At 41.1% G+C, this 25,221-nt stretch overlaps 1 protein-coding gene across 1 annotated transcript in view; it reads left to right on the top strand.

Annotated features, from left to right (window-relative positions):
* The first annotated feature begins 856 nt into the window (after positions 1-856).
* Positions 857-25,221, top strand: part of ATL3 (atlastin GTPase 3) — a 43,905-nt gene continuing 19,540 nt past the window's right edge. The window contains exons 1-5 of the mRNA XM_026483408.4: positions 857-1,273; positions 11,807-12,021; positions 12,162-12,305; positions 20,111-20,215; positions 20,698-20,748. Of these exons, the coding sequence (XP_026339193.1) occupies positions 1,228-1,273; positions 11,807-12,021; positions 12,162-12,305; positions 20,111-20,215; positions 20,698-20,748 (561 nt within the window). The 5' untranslated portion in view covers positions 857-1,227. The remainder of the gene's footprint in view (positions 1,274-11,806; positions 12,022-12,161; positions 12,306-20,110; positions 20,216-20,697; positions 20,749-25,221) is intronic.

Here is a 25,221-nt window from a genome sequence, read left to right as displayed (position 1 = left end):
GCCCCACGTTGGGTGTAGAAATTATTTAAAAACAAACAAACAAACTTTAAAAAGTTAGAGGCAGAAGAAAGTATAATAATTTGTCTAATGAATGAGGGAATGGTGATGCCAAGAGGTGGTGGTGGTGGGATGGATGCTTTAGCCTCCCTTGAGCTCCACCAGCTACTTATCTCCGATAACCGTCCCTGCCCCAACAAATCCAAAACAACAAGATTCTTCATAACTGACATTGTCTTAATCACATATGAAGTGTGAATAAAAGCATTTTCGGAGAACCTTGTTTTGTATTGATCTAACACACAGTTTAAGTAGGGTGTGCTTGCAAAAGTATCTTCAAAGCAAGCCCCTGTAAACCTGACATTTACAAAAGATGGCCATGGCTTAGGCTGGACAGAGCCTGTAGAAGGAGTTTCACTAGAAGTTCTTAGCTATCAGAGTGGTGGTGATTGTCCATCACCAGGCTGGGCCAGTCACGCGATTACGGGATGAAACTGATGATGGTGGTAATGAAGTCACGTCCTGCTCTCCTTGTGAAGTCAAAATCGTTAAAAAAACCAGTGACGCTCACGTCATCCAGGTTTGAGGCCTCCCTTTGGTCCTGAAACACAGAAACCGTCAAACGCGGCAGGTACGGGATAGCGGCCGGTAATAGCAAGTCCTCCGCCCCGGGGCGGGTCTCAAGACTAGGATCTCCGTCGGGTGGCTGGCGGGCCCGGGCCTGAGCCATCCCACCCCTCCCATCCCCGCATGGCCTGCTGGGAGTTGTAGTTCAGTCGTCGAAGGGACACCCCCCCCCCCCCCCCAAGTCCCTTCCCTCTCTTCCGCTTCCTCCCCGCCCCGGATGAGTGCGCAGAATAGGGACTGCGGGCGGGGCATCCAGAGAGCGTGGGACTACAATTCCCAACGGACCGCCGTCCCCAGTGCGCAGTCCTAGGTAGCCGGCGGCGCGCTCGCGCGCACGAGCACAGGCGTCGGGCGGTGGCGGGATTTGGCCGCGTGCGCCTTTCCGCCCCGGCCCGCCCAGCGCTAGGCGGGAGTAACGCGGTCCGTCGGGCCTCGCAGACCCGCCCTATGTTCGTTCCCTCGAAGCTCTGCGCGCCCCTCCTTCTACCCAGTTTCTTCTAGAGCCCAGGCCCCGCCCGTTTCCCGCCTCCTAGGCCCAGTTTGTTCCCGACTCAGCCCGCCCCTCTCCGCGCCCCTGCTGCTTCTGCTGAAGGCGGAGGCTCCATGTTGTCCCCTCAGCGAGCGGTAGCGGCTGCCTCGGGAGGAGCAGGTGAGGCGCCCATTTTCCCCGGACCCGCTCCGTGGCCCGTCCGCCGCCCTCCCGACTATAGTTCCGAGGAGAACGCCCGCCCGCACCGCCGCCCGTTCCTCGTCCCGGGGCTAGGACCCTGCACCCCTCGCTGGGGTAACCTCGGCCCGCGAATTCGGGGCCGGGGGCTGCTAGCGAGGCCCGGCCGGTAGGGCGCGGGCGGCGCTTCCCTCGGCTCGCAGGGGGAGCGGCAGCCCTCGGCGGTCGGGCCCTGCGCTGGGGGGAGGCCGGCAGTGCTCTACGGTCGGGGGGCGGGCGGCGTCCCGCAGCCGCGGCGCCGCCGGCCCCGCCCTGGCTGAGCCGCGCGCTCCGGGGCTCCGGCTCCCTCCCTGCATGGCGCTTCGCAGGCTCGCGGGCCGGGAACCCGAGTCCCGGGCAGCGGGAAAGGTAGATGCTTTATTTTCAGCCTTTGACAAAGCGCTGGACGGCTGCGAAGTTCTTGGAGTTGGAAGCTTTTTTTTTTTTTTTTTAAATCTTAACGACCTCGAGGCGCTGACAACATGCATTAGGAAGGTTGATTTTAAACCCACACTTCTTTTTATTAACGAGATAAAAGAATGTGGCCTTAATTGCATTTTAGGAAGTTCTTTCAGTACGTTTGGCATCGTACGTTGTTCTCTTGCTTTCCTGAAGACATAAAAAATGGTAGAAGAATTAAAGATCAAGTAGTCATCAAAAATTGAAGGATACCTTCATCTGTCATTTTACCTGGCTTTATTCTTGCTTAATGTGTGTGCTATTGAAATCGCCAAAAGTTTCACTTGCGAAATCTAAAGGCAAAAAAAGGAAAGAACATTGAAGAATCTTAATAAATAAATCCCAGCCCTCAAATTTCAATACGAGGTTGGGTGGAATGTTTTGTGAAAGGGAGAAAAGAACTAACGGACGAAAAACGCAGTTTCACGTTTTGGCTTGGTTTTGGAGAAGCAAAACCTGCGTGGTTTTAATCCATGTCAAGTGTTCAGTATTGCAGTGAACTGAAATTCAAATTAGTGCTTTTTTTTTTCCTTCACTTTACACAGAAACTAGTTTGTAGTCTAGAAATCCCTGTTTCTGCTTTACCACCTGTAAAGGAAAGGCTTGGATGCAAAGGATCTCTATGTAATGAATAATTAACACTAGTACAGCGCATTGTTTTATTAGGTACCATTTACTATCTCAGTGGAGTAATCATGAAATTAGGGAAAATGACAACAGGATAAATATGTGTACTAGCATCCTTTTTGTAGTTTTCACTCAATGGGAGTTGTTTGGAGTAGGCTTTTTGAAATTGGTGTTTTACAGTGGAGCACGTGTGTTTTTCATTTTTATGATTTCTAAATCTCAGAATAAAGGATAAATGCACACTAATTTAAAATGAGATAGTAGAGAATTGTAAGAAGCAAGAAATTAGTATAAAGTTCTCTCTACCTCCCACAATCCCCAGTGCTAGGTTACTTAACAGTTTGGCTACATATTAAGATTCCAATGAAATAGGGAACCCCAGGTTGTGTGAACTGGTTGAGAACTAGAATTTGCCTATAATGACTAGGCATGCCTGTTAACAAAGTTTCTATGGCCTTGTGAACTGAGAAATTGTTCAAATAACGCAGTTGCATTTTAAAATTAATCTGAATTTTAAACTATTTTCCCAAGTTATCTTTGAGGTTTTGGGAGTATATTCTTTAAAAAACATCAAGGGGAAAGAGTGAGGGGAAAGCTTTTATTTAAAAGAAAAGAAAAAAAAACCCTTTAGTTGGGCTGTGGATCTCCATTCTGCTGCGTGATTAGAATAACCTGCGGTATTTTAAACCTGACAATGCACTGGGACCCACAGATGCTGATTTAATTCCTTGAGGGCCAGGCAAAAGTTAAAAAGAATCCTGAGTAATTTAATTTGCATACAATAAATTTTCCCTATAGGTGGTTGCTTACATTTGAATTGATTTGTTACTTAATAGGAAGTATAGTTTATAATATCAGTGTATTGAGAAGTTGATGCTCTTTGCAACTTCGTAAAGAATGCTTTTTATTAGCATTTATTTTGATAGAACTTGTTGATATATTTCACAGCTAAAGTATAAGTTAGGAAATAGACTTTACTGGTATAGTCGGTGAAAAAACAAAGTAGATTAACTGTTTTTATGTCTTGAAATCATAAGGAATCCAAGTCAAATACTGCCAATTAAGAAAGCCTTATTCATCTGGAACACAGAACCTTCAGGTACCGAAATTGATTTTGGTATTTTTTTTTTTTTAAGATTTTATTTATGTATTAGAGACAGAGTGCTCGAGCTCACTCGCTCGTGCACAGGAGAGGGAGAAGCAGGCTCCCTGCTGAGCAGGGAGCCTAGTTCGGGGGTGCATCCCAGGACCCTGGGATCAGGATCTGATTTGAAGGCTTAACTGACTGAGCCACCCAGGTGCCCTGATTTTGGTGATTTTTTTATTTTTAGGGAAGAGTCAAGATGAATATTGAACTCATTCTATTAATAAAAATAATTTTTTTCTATAGCATAGCCTGGAATCATTTTTAGATTTAACCTAGTCTCAGCATTTCTGAGTCTGAAGTAGTGTTTAGTCTTAATTGGTCTTTATAAATCCATAAAGCACAACAAAATTGATAAAGTGTGGTTTTATTCAGTATTCTGTGCTAAAGTATGATTTGTTATGACAGATGAATTGAGAAAGTTTCCTCTTAAGCCCTTTGATTCGAATGTAAATTTCCCCCAATATTCTCTTCTGTTGGGTATAAGTAGTATTTTTATTGAAACAACTTTAAAAATGTACATGTATCTACCAGCATACTTACTGCCTTAAGACAAAATAGACTATATAAAAGCGCTCCTTCACCATCAGCAAAATGGAACCACACCCAGCAGTTTGAGTTGGCTGAGGGCTTACTGTCATATATGATGATGTGTTTTCTCTGGCCTTGCCTGAATTAGGAACTTTAAAGACTGCCAGAACAAGGCATGAAATGGTATGCTTCTGTTTTTGGGTGTGTTCTTGCCCTTTAGTAAATGTGTTTCAAAAGGAGAGTGGAAAACTCAGGTCATAACTTTACCCTGAGTCATACAGTCTACTTAGTGAAATGTTTCTGAAACTGTAGTTAATTTGCTTTTTGGAACTCTGAATAGTAAAGACGAGCGGTGGGGCTGGCTCTCCCGTAGTGGTTCTTAACCCAGGGTGATTTTGCTGCAGTGAGACATTTAGCAATATCTGTAGACATTTTTGGATCGTACAGCCAGGCGGTAGCACTACTGGTATCTAGTGGGTAGAGGCCAGAGCTGCTGCTAAGTATCCTACAATGAATACGCTAGCTCCGTACAACAAAGAGTTACCCAGCCCAAAATACCAGTAGTGCCGAGGTTGAGAAACCCTGGTCTGCACTGTCGAATTGATCAACTAAATTCCATATGAATTTCCTGAAATAGCAGTTGTAACTGCTTCCAGGTAACTAGTTTCATTGAATTTATCACTGTTCAGATGGTCTTTTCAAATATTTGAGGGGAATTTAAACTTTTTTTCTGCTATAATGTTTTTTGATAGAATTTATTTCTTAGAATGTATGTTTTCCATAGGACTGAAAAGGCCAGTTATGATTCAGTAGTCTCACCGACTTTTATTTAGCCTATGCAGCCACTTTTGAATTTTTAAAACTTTTTTTTTTAAGATTTTATTCATTTATCTTAGAGAGAGCATGAGCGGGAGGGGCAGAGGGAGAAAGAATCTCAAGCTGACTCCACACTGAGTGTGGAGCCGGATGTGGGGCTCCATCCCAGGATCCTTCCATTGTGACCTGAGCTGAAACCAAGAATTGAATGCTCAACTGACTGCACCACCCAGGCACCCCTAAAAGACTTTAAAAAGTAGCTGCAGGGGCTTCTGGGAGGAGCAGTCAGTTGAGAGTTTGAGTCTTGGTTTTGGCTCAGGTTGTGATCTCTGGGTCATGAGATGGAGCCTTTTGGGCTCCTTACTCAGTGCAGGGTCTGCTTGAGATTGTCTCTCCCTCTCCCTCTGCCCCTCCTGCTCATGTGTTCTCTCTTTCTCTCTCTCAAATAAATAAATAAAAAATCTTTAAGACAAAAATTCAGATCATTCTAGAAGAATTAATGCTGTAATTTGCTGAGATCTCTACAAAGTTTCCCCTATGATAATTAGTTTCACCTGTTAGTCTTTCACCTTCTTTCTACTTGGGTTGTCTGTTTTTGTCATTTTAGTGCAGAGCCAGTCTATTTGAACAGGCATATTTAAACCTATTGGTTAGTGTGGGTTAAGGTGTGTTGTGCCAAAAGTAAAGGCTAAATGAGTACTTTAAAAGTAATTAGAAAAAAAGTTGTAGCTGCCACATAAACTCTTGAAAGGCTTTTTAATTATCCAGATATTTTCAGCACTTCCTACATAACTGAAATGAAGGCTGATTCAGTATTACCATTTGCTATTTACAGCAATAGTCAGAAATGGCAGTGTGATACAGGGTTTGTTCTACTCATCTTTTTTTAAAAACATAGGTTTTAAGTTCACTTACGTGAATATGGATGACAGATGTGACTATGGTCAGGTCATATCTTTGTATGTGTACCAGAGTGTCTCATCTGTTATTCATTCATATAAATGAACATAATACAGCATTAACTCTGCATCTAAATAAGCATTAACTGTTCATATAAGTGAGCATTACTGTTGTCTCGGAGTGGCTAATTGCTTCACAAAAGGGAGAAGGCATGGAAGGATGTCATCTAAAGGTGTTTCTAATACCATTCTTGGAGGTTAGCTCTCCAGAGTTTAAGATTCCTGAGAAGTGGGAGTAATTTCAATGCAATTGGGGTAACCCCTCCCCCATCCTCCCCCAAACCCTCAAAACAAAACCCTAAACCTCAAAAGCTTTTGTGTGTGTCCTTACTGAGCAAGTTGCTTTAATGTTTTTATCATTATAAATTTTGATCTGTTCTTTAGCTGGGCCAGTACAATTTAAATAAAGCCAAGGAATGCATAGGTTACCTAGCAAGTTTGGCCAATTTAGACATTTTGCAGGAAATTTTCAATTGTTAAAGAGTCATTGAATCTTAGAGCTACAAAATAGCTTCACCTAACTGCCTGGTTTTGTAGAGGAAACTGAGACACAGAGAAGTTAAATGATTTATTCATGGTGTTGTACAGTCATTGTACAGCTGGGCCCTGAGTGTTAGGGAAGGCCTTTCTCCTGTACATTCTGCCTCACTAGAGAGTAACAACCTTTGCTAAAACAAGCTTAAGTCCTAGAAGGAGGAAATGAGGGGTGCCTGGGTGGCGCAGTGGGTTAAGCGTCCAACCCTTGGTTTCAGCTCAGGTTGTGGTCTCAAGGTCATGGGATCAAGCCCCACATCGGGCTGCATGCTCAGTGCGGAGTCTGCTTAAGATCCTCTCTCCCTCTTTCTCTGTGGCTCCCCCCCCCCCCCCGTGCTCGCTCACTCTCTCAAATCTAAAATAAAGGAGGAAATGATTGGATTTAGAGCTATATAGTATATAAGAAGGTAGAGTCAGGGAAGATATGGAGGCCGAGAGGTAGAGATTTGAGAGAAGTGGAGTTAAGTGAGAGGATTCATTGCGATAATGCCACAAGTAGACATAGAAAGTGTTAGTACTGGAGGGTTTCTTTCTTTTTTTTTTTTTTTTTTAAAGATTTTATTTATTTATTTGACAGAGATAGAGACAGCCAGCGAGAGAGGGAACACAAGCAGGGGGAGTGGGAGAGGAAGAAGCAGGCTCATAGCAGAGGAGCCTGATGTGGGGCTCGATCCCACAACACCGGATCACGCCCTGAGCCGAAGGCAGACGCTTAACCGCTGTGCCACCCAGGTGCCCCAGTACTGGAGGGTTTCTAAACATTAAATCTTGACTCGTTTCACTCTTGAGACCAAAGACCAGACATGCCCAGAATCACACAGGCTGTTAGTGGTAGAACTGGAACAGGAACTCGTCTCTTGACTCGTATGCCCATGTATTTCTACATATTACTCCTGAGAAGGAGGTGATGGTGGAATATCCAGGTGCATCTGTCCCTGAGGCAGTTGTATGTTTGGACCTGAATGCAGGTTAGAAATTAATGAAGTTGCATCACCGAAAGAGGGTAAAGTGAAATTATGAGTAAAGAGCTCATTGCAGGGGTGAAGGAGAACTGCAAGACTGAGGCAGAGCACCAGTGGAGCTCACAGGAGGCTGAAGAGAAAAAGAAGTAGTGAAAGGAGACGGTGAAGAGGTTGGGAGGAAGCTAGAAATGGTCACTGTCACTGAGACCAGAGGTTTTCAGGAGTTCTGGAAGCAGGTGGCAGTTGTGTTTTTTGTAGAGGGTGTTGAATGAGAATGAAGAAAGGGCCGTTGGATTTGGCAAGAGAGGTCATGGATAAACTAGCTAATAGTTTCAGTAAGAAGATTGAGAGGGAAGTTAGGTTGTAAGGCAATGAGAAGGGAATGGGTAGGTAAGTGGTTGAAGACATACCTTCAAGGAGTTTGGCTGAGAAAGAAAGGAGACCACATGGGGGAAGGGAAGAAACTGGTTTTTATTGAGGTGCTTGACAAGTGTTACTGGGTTTAGTGTTCACAATACTAGGAAACTGTTATTCTTCCTTTTAGATACTGGGGCTGAACGTGATAGTTTCCCCTACTCCCTAGAAGTTCCCAGTTGGGTGATAAATCATGATTACAAATGATAATATTATACTGGGTGGGATAATATAGTATGTATGAGGTTTTAGTGGAAATAGGAAAGTGGGACCACTTTATTGAGTTCCTAATATGTGTTAGACTCTGGGCTTTGAAATGAGTATTCAATTTCTAAATGGAGCTAAATGGTTAGAAATTTATCCAGTCACATCGAGACTAAGTGGTGGAGTTTATTTAGTTATTCCACAAATATTTATTGGGTATCTACTATGTCTGGATACTGAACAGAAGAGACAAAAATTCTTGTCCTCATGGAATTTACATTCTAGAGGGGAGAAAGTAAGCATTCAAGCCCTGCTGTATCTTGATTCCAGAACCTGTTTTCTTTTTAGTATACCATGTAAAGTGATACGCAGAGGATGGGGCCAGAGGGAGGATTGAGCCCTGCGTCCTGTTCCATGCTCAGTGTGGTGTCTGCTGGAGATTCTCTCCCTCTGCCCCTCCCCCCGCTCGCTCACTCTCTCAAAATAAATAAATCTTTTAGAAAAAAAGATACTGTCTTGTCTTAGGAAGTGAGAGAGAAAGATGATACGGTGAAAAGTGAGCAACTCTGTTTGTTTAAATTGAATTGTTGGTGATGTGTGCAGTTCACAATGATTTTTCCCTTAAGTGGACCAAAACCAAAGGAACAAGATCTTTTTAAATCCAGCATGCCCAGTAAACTGTTTGAAGAGAAATGCAAGATCACCCCAGCTCCTCCAATTAAACATAGCCTGGTTCTCTCTTCCTTTTCACTGTACTGTAGGCAGAAAGAAAGGAAGAGATGAGTGAAGGGCCTTATCACCTTTTTCCCCCCAAGTGTCCTCAGTGGTCTTCCTCTTCTCTTGAAGTCCAGTTCATTGTGCACAGCTGCATACATTCTTGTCATTGGATTATTCCATCTTGTCAGTAGCCCAGGTAATCTTATCTTCTGTGCCTGTTGCTCTGGCAAAACCACCTGCATCCTCAGGGCTGTGGCCTTCAGCTATATTACAGTACATATGATTCATTCTTTTTATGATTGTTTATTGTGTGCCTGCTAAGTGTCAGGACATTCACATTGCTCAGTAAACTTGAATGGTTTAATAGATGGAAAGAGCCAGTATCATGAACTTAATTGTGAAGTCCTGGGGGACTGTTGTACTGGTTACTGGGTTTGGTCATACCTGATACAGCCTTTGAATTAGTTATCTAAACAAGGTAGACATTTGTTTATATATTTCACATAAAAGTGAGCCAGCAGGGCAGTTCTGCTACATGAAGTCCTAAACCCTCCCTCTCTTGTTGCTCCAGTATTTCTGGGGCATTGCCCTCATGTGCCTGGTGCAGGATGACTCCCTCCCACGAATGCATCCAGCTAGGAGGAAAGGGGAAAATGCATGTCCCAGAAGTTGCTATATCATTTTCAGTCAGAACTTAGTCATACAGTGATACCCCTGCTACAAGATTGGGTTGAAAATGGGTTTCTTTTGGGCAGTTTTTATGCCCAGCTAAAAATCAGTTGCCATAGCAGGAGGGGAAAATGAATGTTGGGGGAGCAACCAGCCATCTCTGGGACTTTGGAACCACTCTGCATCTTGCACAGTACTTGACCCTGAGGCTTATCCATAAGATCTGAATGAATTGTTCTCGTTAGTTCTTTTCTATGAAAGATTGAAGGTCTTTAGGTCCTGGATTCATCTGCTGTTGTGGCAATGAAGAACCGTAAGAGGTTATTCACAGAAATGTTTCCTTTTTATCCAGGCAGTAATGGGAAAGAAAAATAGTAATATACATTTATTACAACCATATCATGACAGTTAATGTATATTTTTAACTTGTTTTCCACTAGTTTGATAAAAATATAAAATGGCAAGAACCTTTTGTTGCTTTCTGATATAGTTTAAAAAGTGAGCAGCCGTTCCCATAGCTTAATGGGTAGAGTCTGGCAGTCAAGCTGTTTTGTTGATTTTTGTCTGCTGTGATCATGCAGCCTTCAGTGCTTCCGAGACAAAAGTAATTTGGGGACTATATTTGTGATTTTGGCCATATCTGCTTACCTTACTGTGCTTTGCTTCATATTTGTTTTTTAATTTACTCTGAATTGATTCACCTTTTAAACTTAGCATCCTTCTAAGTAATAATCCATTAAAACATGGTTTTGTTTCCTTTTATACATTAAAATACATAATTAATAAAATAAACAAATGTCCTTTTAACTACATGAAAACGTCTTTAATGCCAGTGACCAGTGGTACATACTCACACTTAGGGAAATAGTGCTTTGCTTCTAGGCTTTACTAGGTCACACTGGTAGTTTTTCATAAACTTCCCATAAATCCATAGCTACTAAGTGGCTCTGTGAATTTCAAAAAATTGATATCTTTCTGCTTTCAACTCTGGTAGGGAAACTATTAGTTGGTGCTTAATTTTGAGCTAAAGAATTAATTGCCCCTAAAATGTTGACTAGGTTATTAAGAATGATCTGCAAGTCCTAGCCACCTAAAGATCCTTTCAGGCTTTTCTCCAGAACCCGTTGGACAAGATGTTTAACTTTTGTAAGCCCTAGTTTCCTTATTTTTAAAAATGAGGTAGTAGTATTTACCACATGGGGTTGTTCTGAGGATTAAATAAAATGTATGTGAAAGGCTTAGCTGTGGCAGGCACCCCTTTCTACTGCTGGTGGACATTTGAATTGTTTCTAGTTTTGGACTATTTTGAATAAAGTTGATGTGAACTTTTTTTTTTTTTTTTTAAAGATTTTATATATTGGGGCGCCTGGGTGGCTCAGTCGGTTAAGTGGCTGCCTTTGGTTCAGGTCATGATCTCAGGGTCCTGGGATCGAGCCCCACCTCAGGCACTCTGCTCATCTTTATATGGTTATTAGAGAGAGAGCATGAGCACAGAGGAGGGGTAGAGGGAGAGGCAGACTCCCCGCCGAGCAGGGAAGCCCCATGTGGGGCTCAATCCCAGGACCCTGAGATCATGACCTGAGCTGAAGACAGCTGCTTAACCGACTGAGCCAGCCAGGCGCCCCTGGTGTGAACATTCTTGTATTTATGTCTTTTGGTGGGCATAAGCACTTATTTCTCTTAAGTTATATACCTAAGAGTAGAATTGCTGGATCATAGGTATGTTTAGTTCTAGTAGCTACTGCCAAGCACTTTTCCAAAGTGGTTATATTCCCATTAGAATACGCGACAATTTCAGTCGTACCACAGCTTCTCCCATGGTTGATATTGTCAGTCTTTTCAATTTTAGCCCCATTCTGTTGTGACAGGTAGTGGTATCTCATTATGGTTTTAATTTCTATTTCTTTGGTAAGTAATGGTATTTAAGCATGTCTTCATAGGATTATAGACCATTTGGGTATCCTTTTTTTAATGAAGTGCCTTTTGCTTATTACTATTTTAAAAATTGAAATATTTGACCTTCTGTTACGGATTTCTGTGTTGATTCTGGATATGAGATTTTGGATATAAGTATTGTGAATATTTTCTCCTGGTCTGTGGTTTTCATTTTTACTTTATCTTGATGTCTTTTTTAAAAATTTAAATTCAGTTAATTAACATATAATATATTATTGGTTTCAGTGGTTAGAGGTCAGTGATTCATCAGTCTTATATAATACCCAGTGGTCATTACATCACATGCCCTCCTTAATATCTATCACCCAGTTGCCCCATCCCCCATTAATGATGTCATTTAATGAGCAAAAACTCTAATTTGTCGTTTTTTCTTCTGTGGTTAGTGCTTTTGTGCCATTTAAGAAGTTTTTGCTTTTCCCATGTTCAAAAATACAAATTTAAAAAATATTTGAAACTAATTTTTTTTTTCTCTACAACAATCTAGGTGATGCCATGGAGAGTGGAAAGCCTGGTCCAGTGCAGGTTGTTTTGGTTCAGAAAGACCAGCATTCCTTTGAGCTAGAAGAGAAGGCCTTGGCCAGCATTCTCTTGCAGGACCACATCCGAGACCTTGATGTGGTGGTGGTGTCGGTGGCTGGTGCCTTCCGAAAGGGCAAGTCCTTCTTCCTGGACTTTATGCTACGATACTTATATTTCCAGGTAAGCTCGAATTATTTCATTTCAGATTGGAAAATGAGACTTTCGTGTCCAAAAGAGCAAAATAAGCTCAGGTATTATCCTTGATAGGTAAAATTACTCAAAATTTAAGATGTAATGGAGATTTCTTATTTTTCCTATAGAAGGAAGGTGGCCATTCAAATTGGTTGGGTGACTCAGAAGAACCATTAACGGGGTTTTCATGGAGAGGGGGCTCTGACCCAGAAACAACAGGGATTCAGATCTGGAGTGAAGTTTTCACCGTGGAGAAGCCGGGTGGGAAGAAGGTAAGGAAGAAAAGACTTGTAAATTAACAAAACAACCACAGAACGAGAACTTTAATGTGTACTCTGATAATCAAATTAAAAAATAATTTTTATCAAAATGATGTAAGTGCATGGTTTAAAAATAACACGAGTATATTTTAAAAGGTCAAGTAGTAATATAAGGTTTCTTTTTTTTTAATTTAAAGATTTTATTTTGAGAGAGAGAGAGAGAAAGAATGCACGAGCAGGGGGAGGGGCAGAGGGAGAAGTAGGCTCCCCACTGAGCAGGGAACCCGATGTGCAGCTCCATCCCAGGACCCTGGGATCATGACCTGAGTGGAAGGCAGAGGCTTAACCGACTGAGCCAACCAGGCACCCCAGTAATACAAGGTTTTTAACAAAAAATAGCTGTCAAAACCAAAAAGTAGCTATCAAGTGCCCTGTTCTTCCCTCTGCTTATTTTTACTTCCCAGGGGTTAATGATCTCAACTGTTTCAGATATTACTTCTGTTCTTTGCTTTCTTACCCTGTGCGGGTGACATAGACTTGGCCGCTACTTTTCTGGGAGCTAAGCAGATACAGGACACTAGGGCGTCTCACATGCAGAAGGTGAGCACCCACTCCTGTCCCCCAGCCATCAGTAGACCTCTTACCCCATCTCTTCCGTGCCCAGTAAGCTATAGTCCTACAGCCTGCCCTACATTTTTTTGTCAGGGGCAAGTCATGTGTCTTCTCAAAGTGGCAGAGAGAATTTGGGGCTATCACTGTTTCTTAAACAGTTTTTTTTTTTAAAAGATTTTATTTATTTATTTGACACACAGAGAAATAGCTAGAGAGGGAACACAAGCAGGGAGAGTGTGAGAGGCAGAAGCAGGCTCTCCGCTGAGCAGGGAGCCCGGTGCAGAGCTCAATCCCAGGATCCTGGGATCACGACCTGAGCCCAAGGAAGTTGCTTAATGGCTGAGCCACCCAGGCGCACCCCCCCCTTTTTTTTTAAAGATTTTATTTTATCTATTTGACAGAGAGAGAGACAGCCAGCGAGAGAGGGAACACAAGCAGGGGGAGTGGGAGGAAGAAGCAGGCTCCCAGCGGAGCATCCTGGGATCACGCTCTGAGCCGAAGGCAGCTGCTTAACGACTGAGCCACCCAGGCACCCCTTCCCAGGCGCCCCTCTTAAACGGATTTTAACCCATTCCTTCTGTTTCTAGTTCCATTCTAAAGCATGCTTTCACAGCTATTGCTGCCTTTCATTCTTGAGTCTTTCCAGGGCTTAAGGTTTCAAATCCCCCCTTCAGATTGTTCAGTTTCAGCCTTTTCCTAAATGCTACGCCATTTGATATTTTGGGAGCTGGAGAGTTGATGCACAAGTCTTGATTGCTGTTTCCACATTTTTTATTCTTTTTCCTTATAAATTTCCTCATTAATTCTTTTACTGTTTATTACTCTTTCTCTTTTAGTGAGATTCCAGGAGAAAGGTATATTGGAAAACCCTCTAATTTTTTTTTAAAGATGTTATTTATTTATTTGTCAAAGAGAGAGAGAGTGCAAGCAGGGGGAGTGGCAGGCAGAGGGGAGAAGCAGGCTCCCTGCTGAACAAGGAGCCTGATGTGGGACTTGATCCCAGGACCCTAGGATCATGACCTGAGCCGAAGGCAGATGCTTAACTGACTGAGCCACGCAGGCACCCCTCTAATTTTTTTTTAATGCATAGATGCACATACAAAAAATATGCAGCAAAATGGAGAGGTTATCACATATATTTTAAAGAAAAAGAATCTAGGAGAATAAGAAGTTGTAACATTGAATTATTACATTATAAATTTTTTCTTTGGAAGGTCTTTAGATATTATTTTATCCAACCTTTAATTTTTTAACAGCTTTATCTTGATATAATTGACATTCCATTTCTCCCCTCCAACTTTTGGACTGTTGTCACATATTTTACTTTAATAACATTGTATTTATTTTTTGTGTTTAAATGATCAGTTAAAACATTCAATTATCTTTTAAAGATATTTAAATAGTAAGAAGGAAGCCAGGGGTGCTTGGGTGGCTCAGTGGGTTAAGCATCTGCCTTCAGCTCAGGTCGTGATCTCAGGGTCCTGGGATCAAGACCCAGAGGCCCATGTTGGGCTCCCTGCTCAGCGGGAAGTCTGCTCCTCCCTCTGCCCCCTCCCCCCCATCATGCTCCAGCATGCTCTCTCTCTCTCTCTCTCTCGCTCTCTCTCTCAAATAAATGAATAAAATCTTTGGAAAAAAAAAAAGAAAAGCCATATATTTACCCATGTAGTTATCATTAACTGTGCTCTTCATTTTTGGGTGTCTATATTTCTATTTTTTGTGTCCATTTTTCCTTCTGCCTAAAGGACTTCCTTTAATGTTTCTTGTAGTGCTGTTCTGCTGGTACTGACTTCTTTTAGGGTTCATATATCTGCAAAGTGTTCATTTTGCCTTTTTTCGGAAAATACTTATGCTGGGTATGGAATTCTAGGCTGGCAGTTTTTTCTTTCTGTGCTTTAAGATGTCAGTTCTTTTGTCTTTTTCCTGATTGTTTCTGATGACGAATCTGCTGTTATCCTTATCTTTGTTCTTGTGCGTGCTTCACCTGTCTTTTTTTTTTTCTAGTTGCTTTTAACAGTTAGCATTTTTTTATTTTTGGAGCAATTTGATTATGATGTGCCTTAGTGTAATTCTCTTCATGTTTCTCGTGTTTGGATTTTGTTGAGCCTCTTGAATTTGCAAGTTCATAGTTTTTATCAAATTTTTACATTTTTTGGCCATTATTTCTTCAAGTTTTTTCTCCCTTATTCCTTTTGGGGACTCCTAGTATGCATAGGTCAGGCTGTCCCATAGCTGATCGATTCATTTTTTTAACTTGCTTTTCTCTTTGTTTCTTTTTGGGCAGTTGCTGTTGCTAGGCCTTCAAGTTGCCAAGTCTTTATAATCCAGTGTATTTTTCATGGTGGAAGTTGTGATTTTTGTCCCTGGAAGTTAGGTCTTTTTTATGTCTTTCATGTCACTACTTAACTTTTTGAATATATGGAGTATAGTTATACAGAATGCTGTTTTAGAGTCATTTTCTGTTAATTTTAACATCTGTATCTATTCTGTTTTTTTTTTTTTCCCCCTTAAGTAGGCTCCACGCCCAGCATGGAGCCCAACTCAGGGCTTGAATTCACGACCCTGAGATCAAGACCTGAGCTGAGATTAAGAGTCTGACGCTTAACCAACTGACCCACCCAGGTGTCCCTGTTCTGGGTTAATTTTCATTGATTTTTCTCCTCATTGGGTCTTATTTTCTTAATGTTTTCCCTGATTTCCTGCAGTTCCCATATTTTCCCTGACCTTATTCTAGGCTGCAGTTAAAAAATTTGGAAACTGTTGGATCCTTTCTGTTCTGTCTTTTAAGGTTTATTGAATGGCACCAGGGTAGTATTTAATCTAGAGCTATTTATTCCTCACTTATTATTATTCCTCATTTATTGAGGCAGGTACTTTTCTGAGTACTCTAGAATTATGGGATTTTTTTTCAGTCTGGTTGGAGGGAACAGGCCCGTTGTTGGCCCTCTGTAAGCACTGGGTACTGTTTTCTCTAAACCTTTTGATTGGTTGTCTCTAGCCTCAGGTAGTGTCCTCCCGTGCACGTTCTTGTCAGTCCTCAGCTGAACTCTTGAACGCTTTTGTGGCTGAATAATACTTTGTTGTGTGGACCAGTCACACTTTATCTTTTCATCATTTGAAGGACATTTGGGTTATTTTTACTTTGTGGTTATTATGAATAATGCTGCCATGAACATTCATGTACAAATGTTTGTGTGAACATATCCTTTCTTTTTCCTTGTTTTTACTGTGGTAAGAGCACTTAACCTGAGATCTACCCTCTTAATAAAATTTCAAGTACGCAGTATAGTACTGTCGGCTGTAAGCACTCTGTTGTGTAGCAGATTTTGAGAACTCATCCATCTTGCATAACTGAAACTTTATACCCATCAAACAAGTCCTGTTTCCCCTTCTCCCCTGCCAACCACCATTCTACTCTGTTTCTCTGAGTTTGACTATTTTAGATACCTTGCATGAGTGGAATCAAGCAGTGTTTGTCCTTCTGTGACTGACTTATCTCACTTAATATCCTCTGGGTTCATTCATGTTATCACATATGGCAGGATTTCCTTCCTTTTTAAGGCTCAGTAGTATTCCATTGTAGGTAGATACCACATTTTTTCTATCCATTCATCAGTTGATGGGCATTTAGGTTGTTTCCATATCTGGGCTGTTGTGAATCTTGCTGCAGTGAACATAGGAATGGAGATGTTTCGAGATACTGGTCTGAAATCTTTGGGGTATATACCCGGAAGAGGAATTGCTGGATCATAAGGTAGTTCTATTTTTAATTTTTTGAGGAATTTCCATACTATTTTCCATAGCAGCTGTATGATTTTGTATCAGTGTGCAAGGACTCTGATTTCTCTACATCCTAGCCAACACTTACTATTTCTTTTTTTCTAAGTACTCTCTGTGCCCAACAGGGGGGATTGAACCCATGGCCCTGAGATCAAGAGTCATATGCTCTACCGACTGAGCCGGACAGGTGCCCCTATTTCTCTTGGTTTTTTTTTGATAGTACCTATTTTAATAGGTGTGAGATGGTATCTCATTGTGGTTTTGATTTGTATTTTCCTGATGATGAGTGATACTGAGTACCTTTTCACATACCTGTTGGCCATTTGTATGTCGTCTTTGGAGAAATGTCTATTCAAGTCCTTTGCCTATTTATTTAATCAGATTATTCCCTCCCTTCCTTCTTCTCTCCCTTCCTCCCCTTCCTCTCTCCCTCCCTCCCCTTCCTCTCTCCCTTCCTCCCCTCCTTCCTTCCTTCCTGTTGAGTTGTAGGATTAAGCATGTTTTCAGTACTTCTGGGTATATACCTGGGAGTGCAGTTTCTGGGTCATATGGCAACTACATATCTAACCTTTTGAAAAACTGCAAAAATGCTTCCCAAAGCAGCTGTAGCACCCTGCATTCTCACTGGAAAGGCTCCTAGCATCACTGGAAAGGCTCCTAGCATCACTGGAAAGGCTCCTAGCATCACTGGAAAGGCTCCTAGGCCTGCCATATGCTTGCCACACCCCATCTTGTTTGTCTTTTTGATTACAGCCACCCTAGGTGTGAAGCAGTATCTCACTGTGGTTTTATTTTTCTAATTTTTAAAATTTTTTGGAAAAGTTTTTTTTTTTTAATTCTTGAAGTATAATTGACATACATACAACAAAACTGTTACATTAGTTTCAACATCTTGATTTGATAGTTCTATACATTATTCATTGCTCACCATGTAAGTGTAGTTACCATTGGTTGCCATACAATGTTATTACAATATCATTGATTATATTTCCTATGCTGTACTTATCATCTTCTTGACTTATTTATTTTATTACTGAAGTTTGTACCTCTTAGTCCCCTTTACCTGTTTCATCCATTCTCCCATCCACCTCCCTCTGGCAACCACCAGTTCTCTGTATTTAAGAGTACTTTTGTTTTGTTTTTTAGATTCTACATACGAGTGAAATTACATTTGTCTTTCTATGTCTGACTTATTTCACTTAGCTTAATACTAACTGGGTCTATGCATGTTGTTGCAAATGGCAAGATCTCTCTCTCTCTCTCTCTCTTTCTTTTTATGGCTGAGTAATAGTCAAAGATGTATACCACATCTTCTCTATCCAGTTATCTGTTGGTGGACACTTGGGCTGCTTCTATATTGGCTTTGTAAATAATGCCCCAATAAACCCAGGGGTGCATGTATCTTTTCAAATTAGTGTTTTTGTTTTCTTTGGGTAAATACCCAGAAGTGGATCATATGGTATTTCTATTTTTAAATTTTTGAGGAACCTTCATTCTGTTTTCCAAAGTGGCTGCACCAGTTTATATTCCCGCCAACAGTGCATGAGGGTTCTGTTTTCTTCACATTGTCACCAACACTTGTTATTTCTTTTCCTTTTCTTCTTTAGTAATCTCTACACCCAATGTGGGGCTCGAACTCATGACCCGAAGATCAAGAGTCTCATGCTCTACCAACTCAGCCAGCCAGGCGCCCCTTGTTGTTTCTTTTTGATACTAGCCGTTCCGACTGATATGTCATTGTGGTTTTGATTTGTATTTCCCTGATTAGTGAATGAGGTTGAGCATCTTTTCATGTGTCTGTTGGCCATCTGTATGTCTTCTTTGGAAAAATGTCTATTCAGATCCTCTGCCTACATTTTAATCAGATTATTTCCTTTTTAGTGCTGAGTCGTGTAAGTTCTTTATATATTTAGACATTAACCCCTTACTGGATGTATCATTTGCAGCTATCATCTACTCAGTAGTGCCTTTTTGTTTTGTTGATGGTTTCCTTTGCCGTGTAAAAGCTTTTTTTTTTTAATTTAAAATTTAAAATTTTGTTTGTTCAGAAGCTTTTTATTTGGTTCATTGTGGCTTTGATTTGCATTTCCGCAATGACTAATGATGTTGAGAATATTTTTATGTACTCATTAGCCATTTGTATATTTTCTCGGGTGAAGTATCTATTCAAATCAAATTCATTTTTTAGTTGGATCATTTGTCTTTTTATTGTTGAATTGTTCTTTGTATATTCTGAATACTAGACCTTGTCCAGATAGATAACTTGCAATTATTTTCTTTCATTCTGTAGGTTGTCTTTTTATTTTCTTGATAGTGTCTCTTGATGTGCAAAAGTTTTAAATTTTGATGAAGTCCAATTTGTGTATTTTTTTCTTTGGTTGCTTGTGCTTTATGTGTCATATTTAAGAAACCATTGCCTATGGTGCCTGGGTGGCTCAATCGGTTAAGCATCTGTCTTCAGCTCATGTCATGATCCTGGGAGTTTGGGCATCCAGCTCTGAATTGGGCTCCCTCCTCAGTGGGAAGTCTGCTTCTCCCTCTGCTGATCTTCTCCCCTCATGTGCAGGCGCGTGCTCTCTCTCAAATAAATATAATCTTAAAAAAAAAGAAAAAAAATAAGAAACCATTGCCTAATCCAAGGTCCTGAAGATTTACACTTCTGTTTCCTTCTAGGGGTTTTATGGTTTTATCTCTTACATTTAGGTTTTTGATCCATTTTGAGTTAATTTGATCCATTTTGTATATGATCTGAGGTTGGGATCCAATACTGTTCTCTTGTGTGGATATTCATTTGTCTCAGCCATGATTAATGCTGATTCCTTGTTTAGTTTGACAGTATCCTCTTCACAAACTGGATAAAGTGTGGAAAGGATAAAGCCTTCATGTCTGTCATTAGGTTTCAGTGCATTGAGGCTGGCTGGAAACTTTATTTGGTTTGGTTTTATCTCTCTATTTTGCATTATACTTTCTTTTGCGTGGATTTATATCATATCTGTTTTACCACAGTAGAGGATTGGGGATAAGAAAATAAACTAAAAAATATAATATGTGATTCATGGACTTGATATGTAAGTTACGGAAAAGTGATAACATATTATTACTTTCTGAATAAAAATATCTGAATGGCTTGCTAAGTGAGCTAATTGGTCTCACCTTTTGGCTCTTTTAATTGGTGGGGCACGTTCCGTGTCTATACATACTGCTTTGTAGGTCTCTGTTTCATGCCATATCATCATGTCAGAGCAGATAATCCTCTCCAGAAAAATTCTCTGATCAAGACAAGGCACTTCAATAACTACTTTTCTGTAGAACTACAAACAGGTGCCAAAGCCTCATGTAATTGTTACCTGTACTTCTCAATTTCTTTTCTACATTTTTCCCCTTCTCAGTCTAACATATTTTGTTGTTATTTCCCTTTCTTTTAGGTTGCAGTTGTTCTGATGGATACCCAGGGGGCGTTTGATAGCCAGTCCACTGTGAAAGATTGTGCCACCATCTTCGCTCTAAGCACCATGACTAGTTCTGTTCAGGTATCACCACTTGATTAAGATAAAAGTTTGTGGAGGAAATAAGATAAAGGGAGTACATCTATTTTCAGTTCTGTTATCAGAATCCCTAGGTGATGTGTAAATGTTCTTTTTAAGCTATAGATACAACTTAAGCTCAATAAGGAGCTTTAATTATTTTTCCACTTTGGTCATCAGTATGTATAAAATACTCCAAAAAAAGTCTGAAAAGTGGAACATGAAATTACATTAATTACATCACACTGGAAATGGGGATTTGGTGAGAACTTAGGAAAACTGATTTTTAAGCTGTAAAGGAAGAATTAGGTGATTTCAACATCATATGCAGTTTTCCAAAAGACAGATAATATTACTGTTTGAACAGACCTTATGTTCTTATATGTAAACCTCTAGTTGTACAAAGTTTCTGTTAGATGGTTTAGCTTATTTGGGATTCCTTTGAAGTGAAACTAGAGTGGTTATCAATCTGGATTTTTGTTTTCTAGATTTATAATTTGTCCCAGAACATTCAGGAAGATGATCTTCAACAGCTGCAGGTATATGTTCATCATAAAAAGTTTAATGTCCTAGTGTATCATTTAAAAGTTTTAAGACTAAGAGAAATTTTACAGCTGAGTAGGTTTAGCAACAGATTGAACTATGGGGGAAGGTTTTTGGCTCACAGCGGTCCTGCACCCTGTTACTGCTGGGTAATCAGAGAAGGCCTTACTGAGTTGAGCACAGAACCCAAGAAAGTGGGTCAGTAAGTCCTGCAGTATATCTGGGGGGGAAGTGGTATAGGAGGGGGGGCAGCAAGAAGAAAGAACTGAGCTGGAGGGTGCTTGGCAAGATCGAGGAACAGCAGGGAGGCCAGTGGTTAGGACTAGGAGGTGTGACAGGAGGAGGCTTTTTTTTTTTTTTTTTTTAAGAGAGCACAGGATGGGTTGGGACAGAAGGAGAGGGAGAGAGAAAATCTTAAGCAGACTCCCGGCTGAGTGCAGAGCCCGACGTGGGCCTTGATCTCACAACTCTGAGATCATGACCTGAGCCAAAATCAAGAGTCAGACTTTTTTTTTTTTTTTTAAGATTTTATTTATTTATTCGACAGAGATAGAGACAGCCAGCGAGAGAGGGAACACAAGCAGGGGAAGTGGGAGAGGAAGAAGCAGGCTCATAGCTGAGGAGCCTGATGTGGAGCTCAATCCCAGAACGCCGGGATCACGCCCTGAGCCGAAGGCAGATGCTTAACCGCTGTGCCACCCAGGCGCCCCAAGAGTCAGACTTTTTTTTTTTTTTTTTTTAAAGATTTTATTCATTTATTTGACACAGAGAGAGACAGCCAGCGAGAGAGGGAACACAAGCAGGGGGAGTGGGAGAGGAAGAAGCAGGCTCCCAGCAGAGGAGCCTGATGTGGGGCTCGATCCCAGGACCCCGGGATCACGCCCTGAGCCGAAGGCAGACGCTTAACCGCTGTGCCACCCAGGCGCCCCAAGAGTCAGACTTTTAACCACTGAGCCACCCAGGTGCCCCGTGACAGGAGGAGGCTTAGTGATAAAGTCAGAGAGGCATTTAGGTCCTGCTGATGCTTGGCCTTCGCCAAGGGCTTGGGCTTTTCCTCTGGGCGATGGGTATAGGAGCTGTGCTTTGAGCAGAGGAGTGACGTTATTTGAGCAGAGGATCACTCTGGCTGTTTAGAATAGATTTTTAGGGACAGGTGTGCATTCAGTGAGACTGGTTGTGAGCTATTGCAAAAATCCAGGTGTAGCTAAATAAATCAGCATTTATAAAATGCATAGCAGTATGTGCCGAGAAAAGAGTATGTGCTTAATAACTGTGAGCCATTATTTATTAATACTACTACTACTGCTGCTATTAGTCATTGTCTTCTGTTCTCCATGCAGCAGTTCTTATATGTTATCCCTGTAAAATACTCTTCCATGGGTATTCCAGAGTTGAATGCAATTCTTGGCACGCCTTTCTGATCCCACCTGTCCCAGTGACGTTCAGGAAAACAGATCAGCATGCACAGGAATGTGAGGGAGTCATTTATTATGGGAATTACTTTGAATTAGTTCTAACTTCAGTTCCTTTAAAAAGCAAAGAAAAGAATTCCTCACTTTGGCTTGCACTTTATAACTTGTGGTTCTACTCTGGTGTCACGACCCCGGGGTTGGGAGCTGTTGTTCCTGAAACATTTCCATCAAAACTTGAGTTTGACACCTTGTCACCTGAAACTTCTTTCTAGGCTCCTTCCTTTTGCACGTTGTTTTGGACACCTAGCTTGTGTGAGGCAGTGGACTCTGAGCTGTAGACACACTCACGTCTGAGGTAGACCGTGTTGTCAGTCAGTGAGAGGTCACGCTGAGTAGGCCCGGGTGCTGTGTGAGGCCTGCTGTGACAACGTACCACAGACGAGGGGGCTTAAGACAACACAGCCTTATGGTCTCGCGGTTCCGGAGTCCAGCCGTCAGAACTCAAGCTGTCCACAGGGCCGCACCCTCTCTGGCCTGTGGGGAAGAGTCCGTGCTTGCCCCTTCCTCGTTCCTGCTGGTTCGCTGGCCGTCCTCGGCGTTCCTTGGCATTAGCCGTAGGCCTTCAGTCTCGGCTTCTGTCGGCCGTCTGTGTGTCTCTTTTCACGTTGCATTCTTCTCCCTGTGTCTGTGTTACCTTTTCTGATAAGGACACAGTCATGTTGGCTTAGGGCTCACCCTGATGACCTCGTCTTAACATGATTACCTCTGTGAAGACCCTGTTTCCAATAGCGTTTCCTGGTGGAGATCCTCCTTCCCTCTATGCCTTCTTCCTAGAGGCTGCATTTAGCTCTATCATTAGTAAGATGACATCTGTCCCTCTGGTCGTTTCTGTATTTTTAAAAGTTAATAGTGTAATCATAATGAAATTAGAAATGATGTTCTTGCAAAAAATTGGGACACCTTGGATAAAACTGAAGTCCCCCTTCCTGATTCCCAGAGGTAACCACATATCAGGTTTGAATATAGCCTTTGTGTTCTTTTTCTTTGTGAACACATAAATATCTCTATAGGAAATAGGTAACATGTGACAACAAGCCTTATGCAAACACTTTGAGACTGTGTTTTGGGATTTGAAATTTTCTTGATTTTAGATAGAAAATATGCTGCGTATAAGCATGAGGTCAAGGACAGGAATGGGCGTTCAGGTAATAGCTCCTAATGAAACATGCTACTATTTCTGCAGTGAGAGGTATGACTGATTCATGAAATGGGATAAATAAAGCTTATAAAAAGCCTCACATCCGTTCAAGGCAGGTTTTCCTCTAAGGGAGTTTGCCACCTAGCTTGGGTTTTTAGAGCTTTTTGGATTTCAGAATTACAGAGAGAGATCATGGGTTTTGTAGTTTTGTATGTGTGTTTTGTTTTGTTTATATATAGTATTTTATACGTGTTAGGTGCTTTCTTTTTCTTAAGTATCATTTTATTGTTTTAACAAAGTAATATATATCTATACACACACATACTTTAAATGTCCGTAGTATTGCAATGTTCATAATAAAAAAGAACATTCTTCCAACCTTTTACTTCCTTTCTCCAGAGCCAATCACTTGTCCTTTGGGCTGTGTCTTCTTATTTGCTTCTAAATTTTTCAAGAACATGGTTATGCTGTTCCTTCTGGATTTTTATAATTTTAATAGTAATAACTTCTTGTATAAAATTAGGGTTTAGCATCTTTACCACTCTCCCACCCTCACCCACAGCTTTCTTCCCCTCATCCTTCCAACAGTTAGATCACAATATTTGGCTAAAAAAGTATTTGTTATTTCCTTATTACATGGTTGTATTTATATGTTCTTCCTCACTGAGGTTTCTTGTGAATTATGATTGCATTTCTTGTAATGAATTACCTGTATCATGTTTTTTGCTAGTTTAGTGTTCTGTGTGCTTATCATTAATGTATCTCAAGGGATAGACTCCTAAAACCTCTCAGTATGGTCTTCATACTTCAGGTTGTTTTTTTTCCATGGGGGGAGGCATCACTCCTGGGCATTGTGTTTTCCTCCTCCATTAGTCCTGGTGTACAGCTGTCCCACTGGCAATTTCTTTCTTTTTAAAAAAATTTATTATTTTTTCCCTTGTGATGAAAACATTTACGATCTACTCTCTTTGCAACTTTTAAGTATTATTAACTGTAGTCACCATGTTGTACGTTACATCCCCATGACTTATGTATTTTATAGCTGGAAGTCTGTACTTTTTTTTTTTTTTAATTTTTTTAAGATTTTATTTTTAAGTGATCTCTACATCCAATGTGGGTCTCGAACTCACAACCCAGAGATCAAGATCGTATGTTCTTCCGACTGAGCCAGCCAGACACCCCTGGAAGTGTGTACTTTTAATCCCCTTCACTTTTTGTCCCCTACCACCATTCCACCTCTGTATCCATATGCTTCTTTGTTTTTTGTTTTTAAGTTGTTTGTTTTTCTCGGATTCTACATATAGGTGAGATCAGATTCTACATATAAATGAGATCATACAGTGTTTGCCTTTCTCCATCTGACTTAGTAAAACTTAGTGTAATGCCCTCAAGGCCCATCCATATTGTTGGAGATGGCAAGATTGCCTTCTTTTTTATGGCACATAACATTCCACTGAATATATGCACCACATTTTTTTTGTATCCATTCATCCACTGATGGACACTGAGGCTGCTTCCATATGTTGGCATTTGTGAATAAAGCTGCATTGACTATGGGGGTGCATATGTCTTTTTGAGTTATTGTTTTCGTTTTCTTCAAGTAATTATGCAGAAGTGGAATTGCTGAATTGTATGGTAGTTTCATTTTTAATTTTTTGAGGACCCTCCATACTGGTTTCATAATAGTTGCCCCAGTTAAATTTCTGCCAACAATGGACAGGAGCTCCCTTTTTGCCACATTCTCACCAACACTTAATATTTCTTTTCTTTTTGATGAACATTCATTCTAATAGGTGTGAGGAGGTATCTCATTATGGTTTTTATTTTCATTTCCCTGATACTATTGATGGTGAGCATCT

The sequence above is a fragment of the Ursus arctos genome, unplaced genomic scaffold (genome assembly GCF_023065955.2).
Source record: "Ursus arctos isolate Adak ecotype North America unplaced genomic scaffold, UrsArc2.0 scaffold_23, whole genome shotgun sequence".
Classification (NCBI taxonomy): domain Eukaryota; kingdom Metazoa; phylum Chordata; class Mammalia; order Carnivora; family Ursidae; genus Ursus; species Ursus arctos.
Note: the sequence above shows the minus strand (reverse complement) of the source record. Positions and strands in the feature narration are given on the sequence as shown.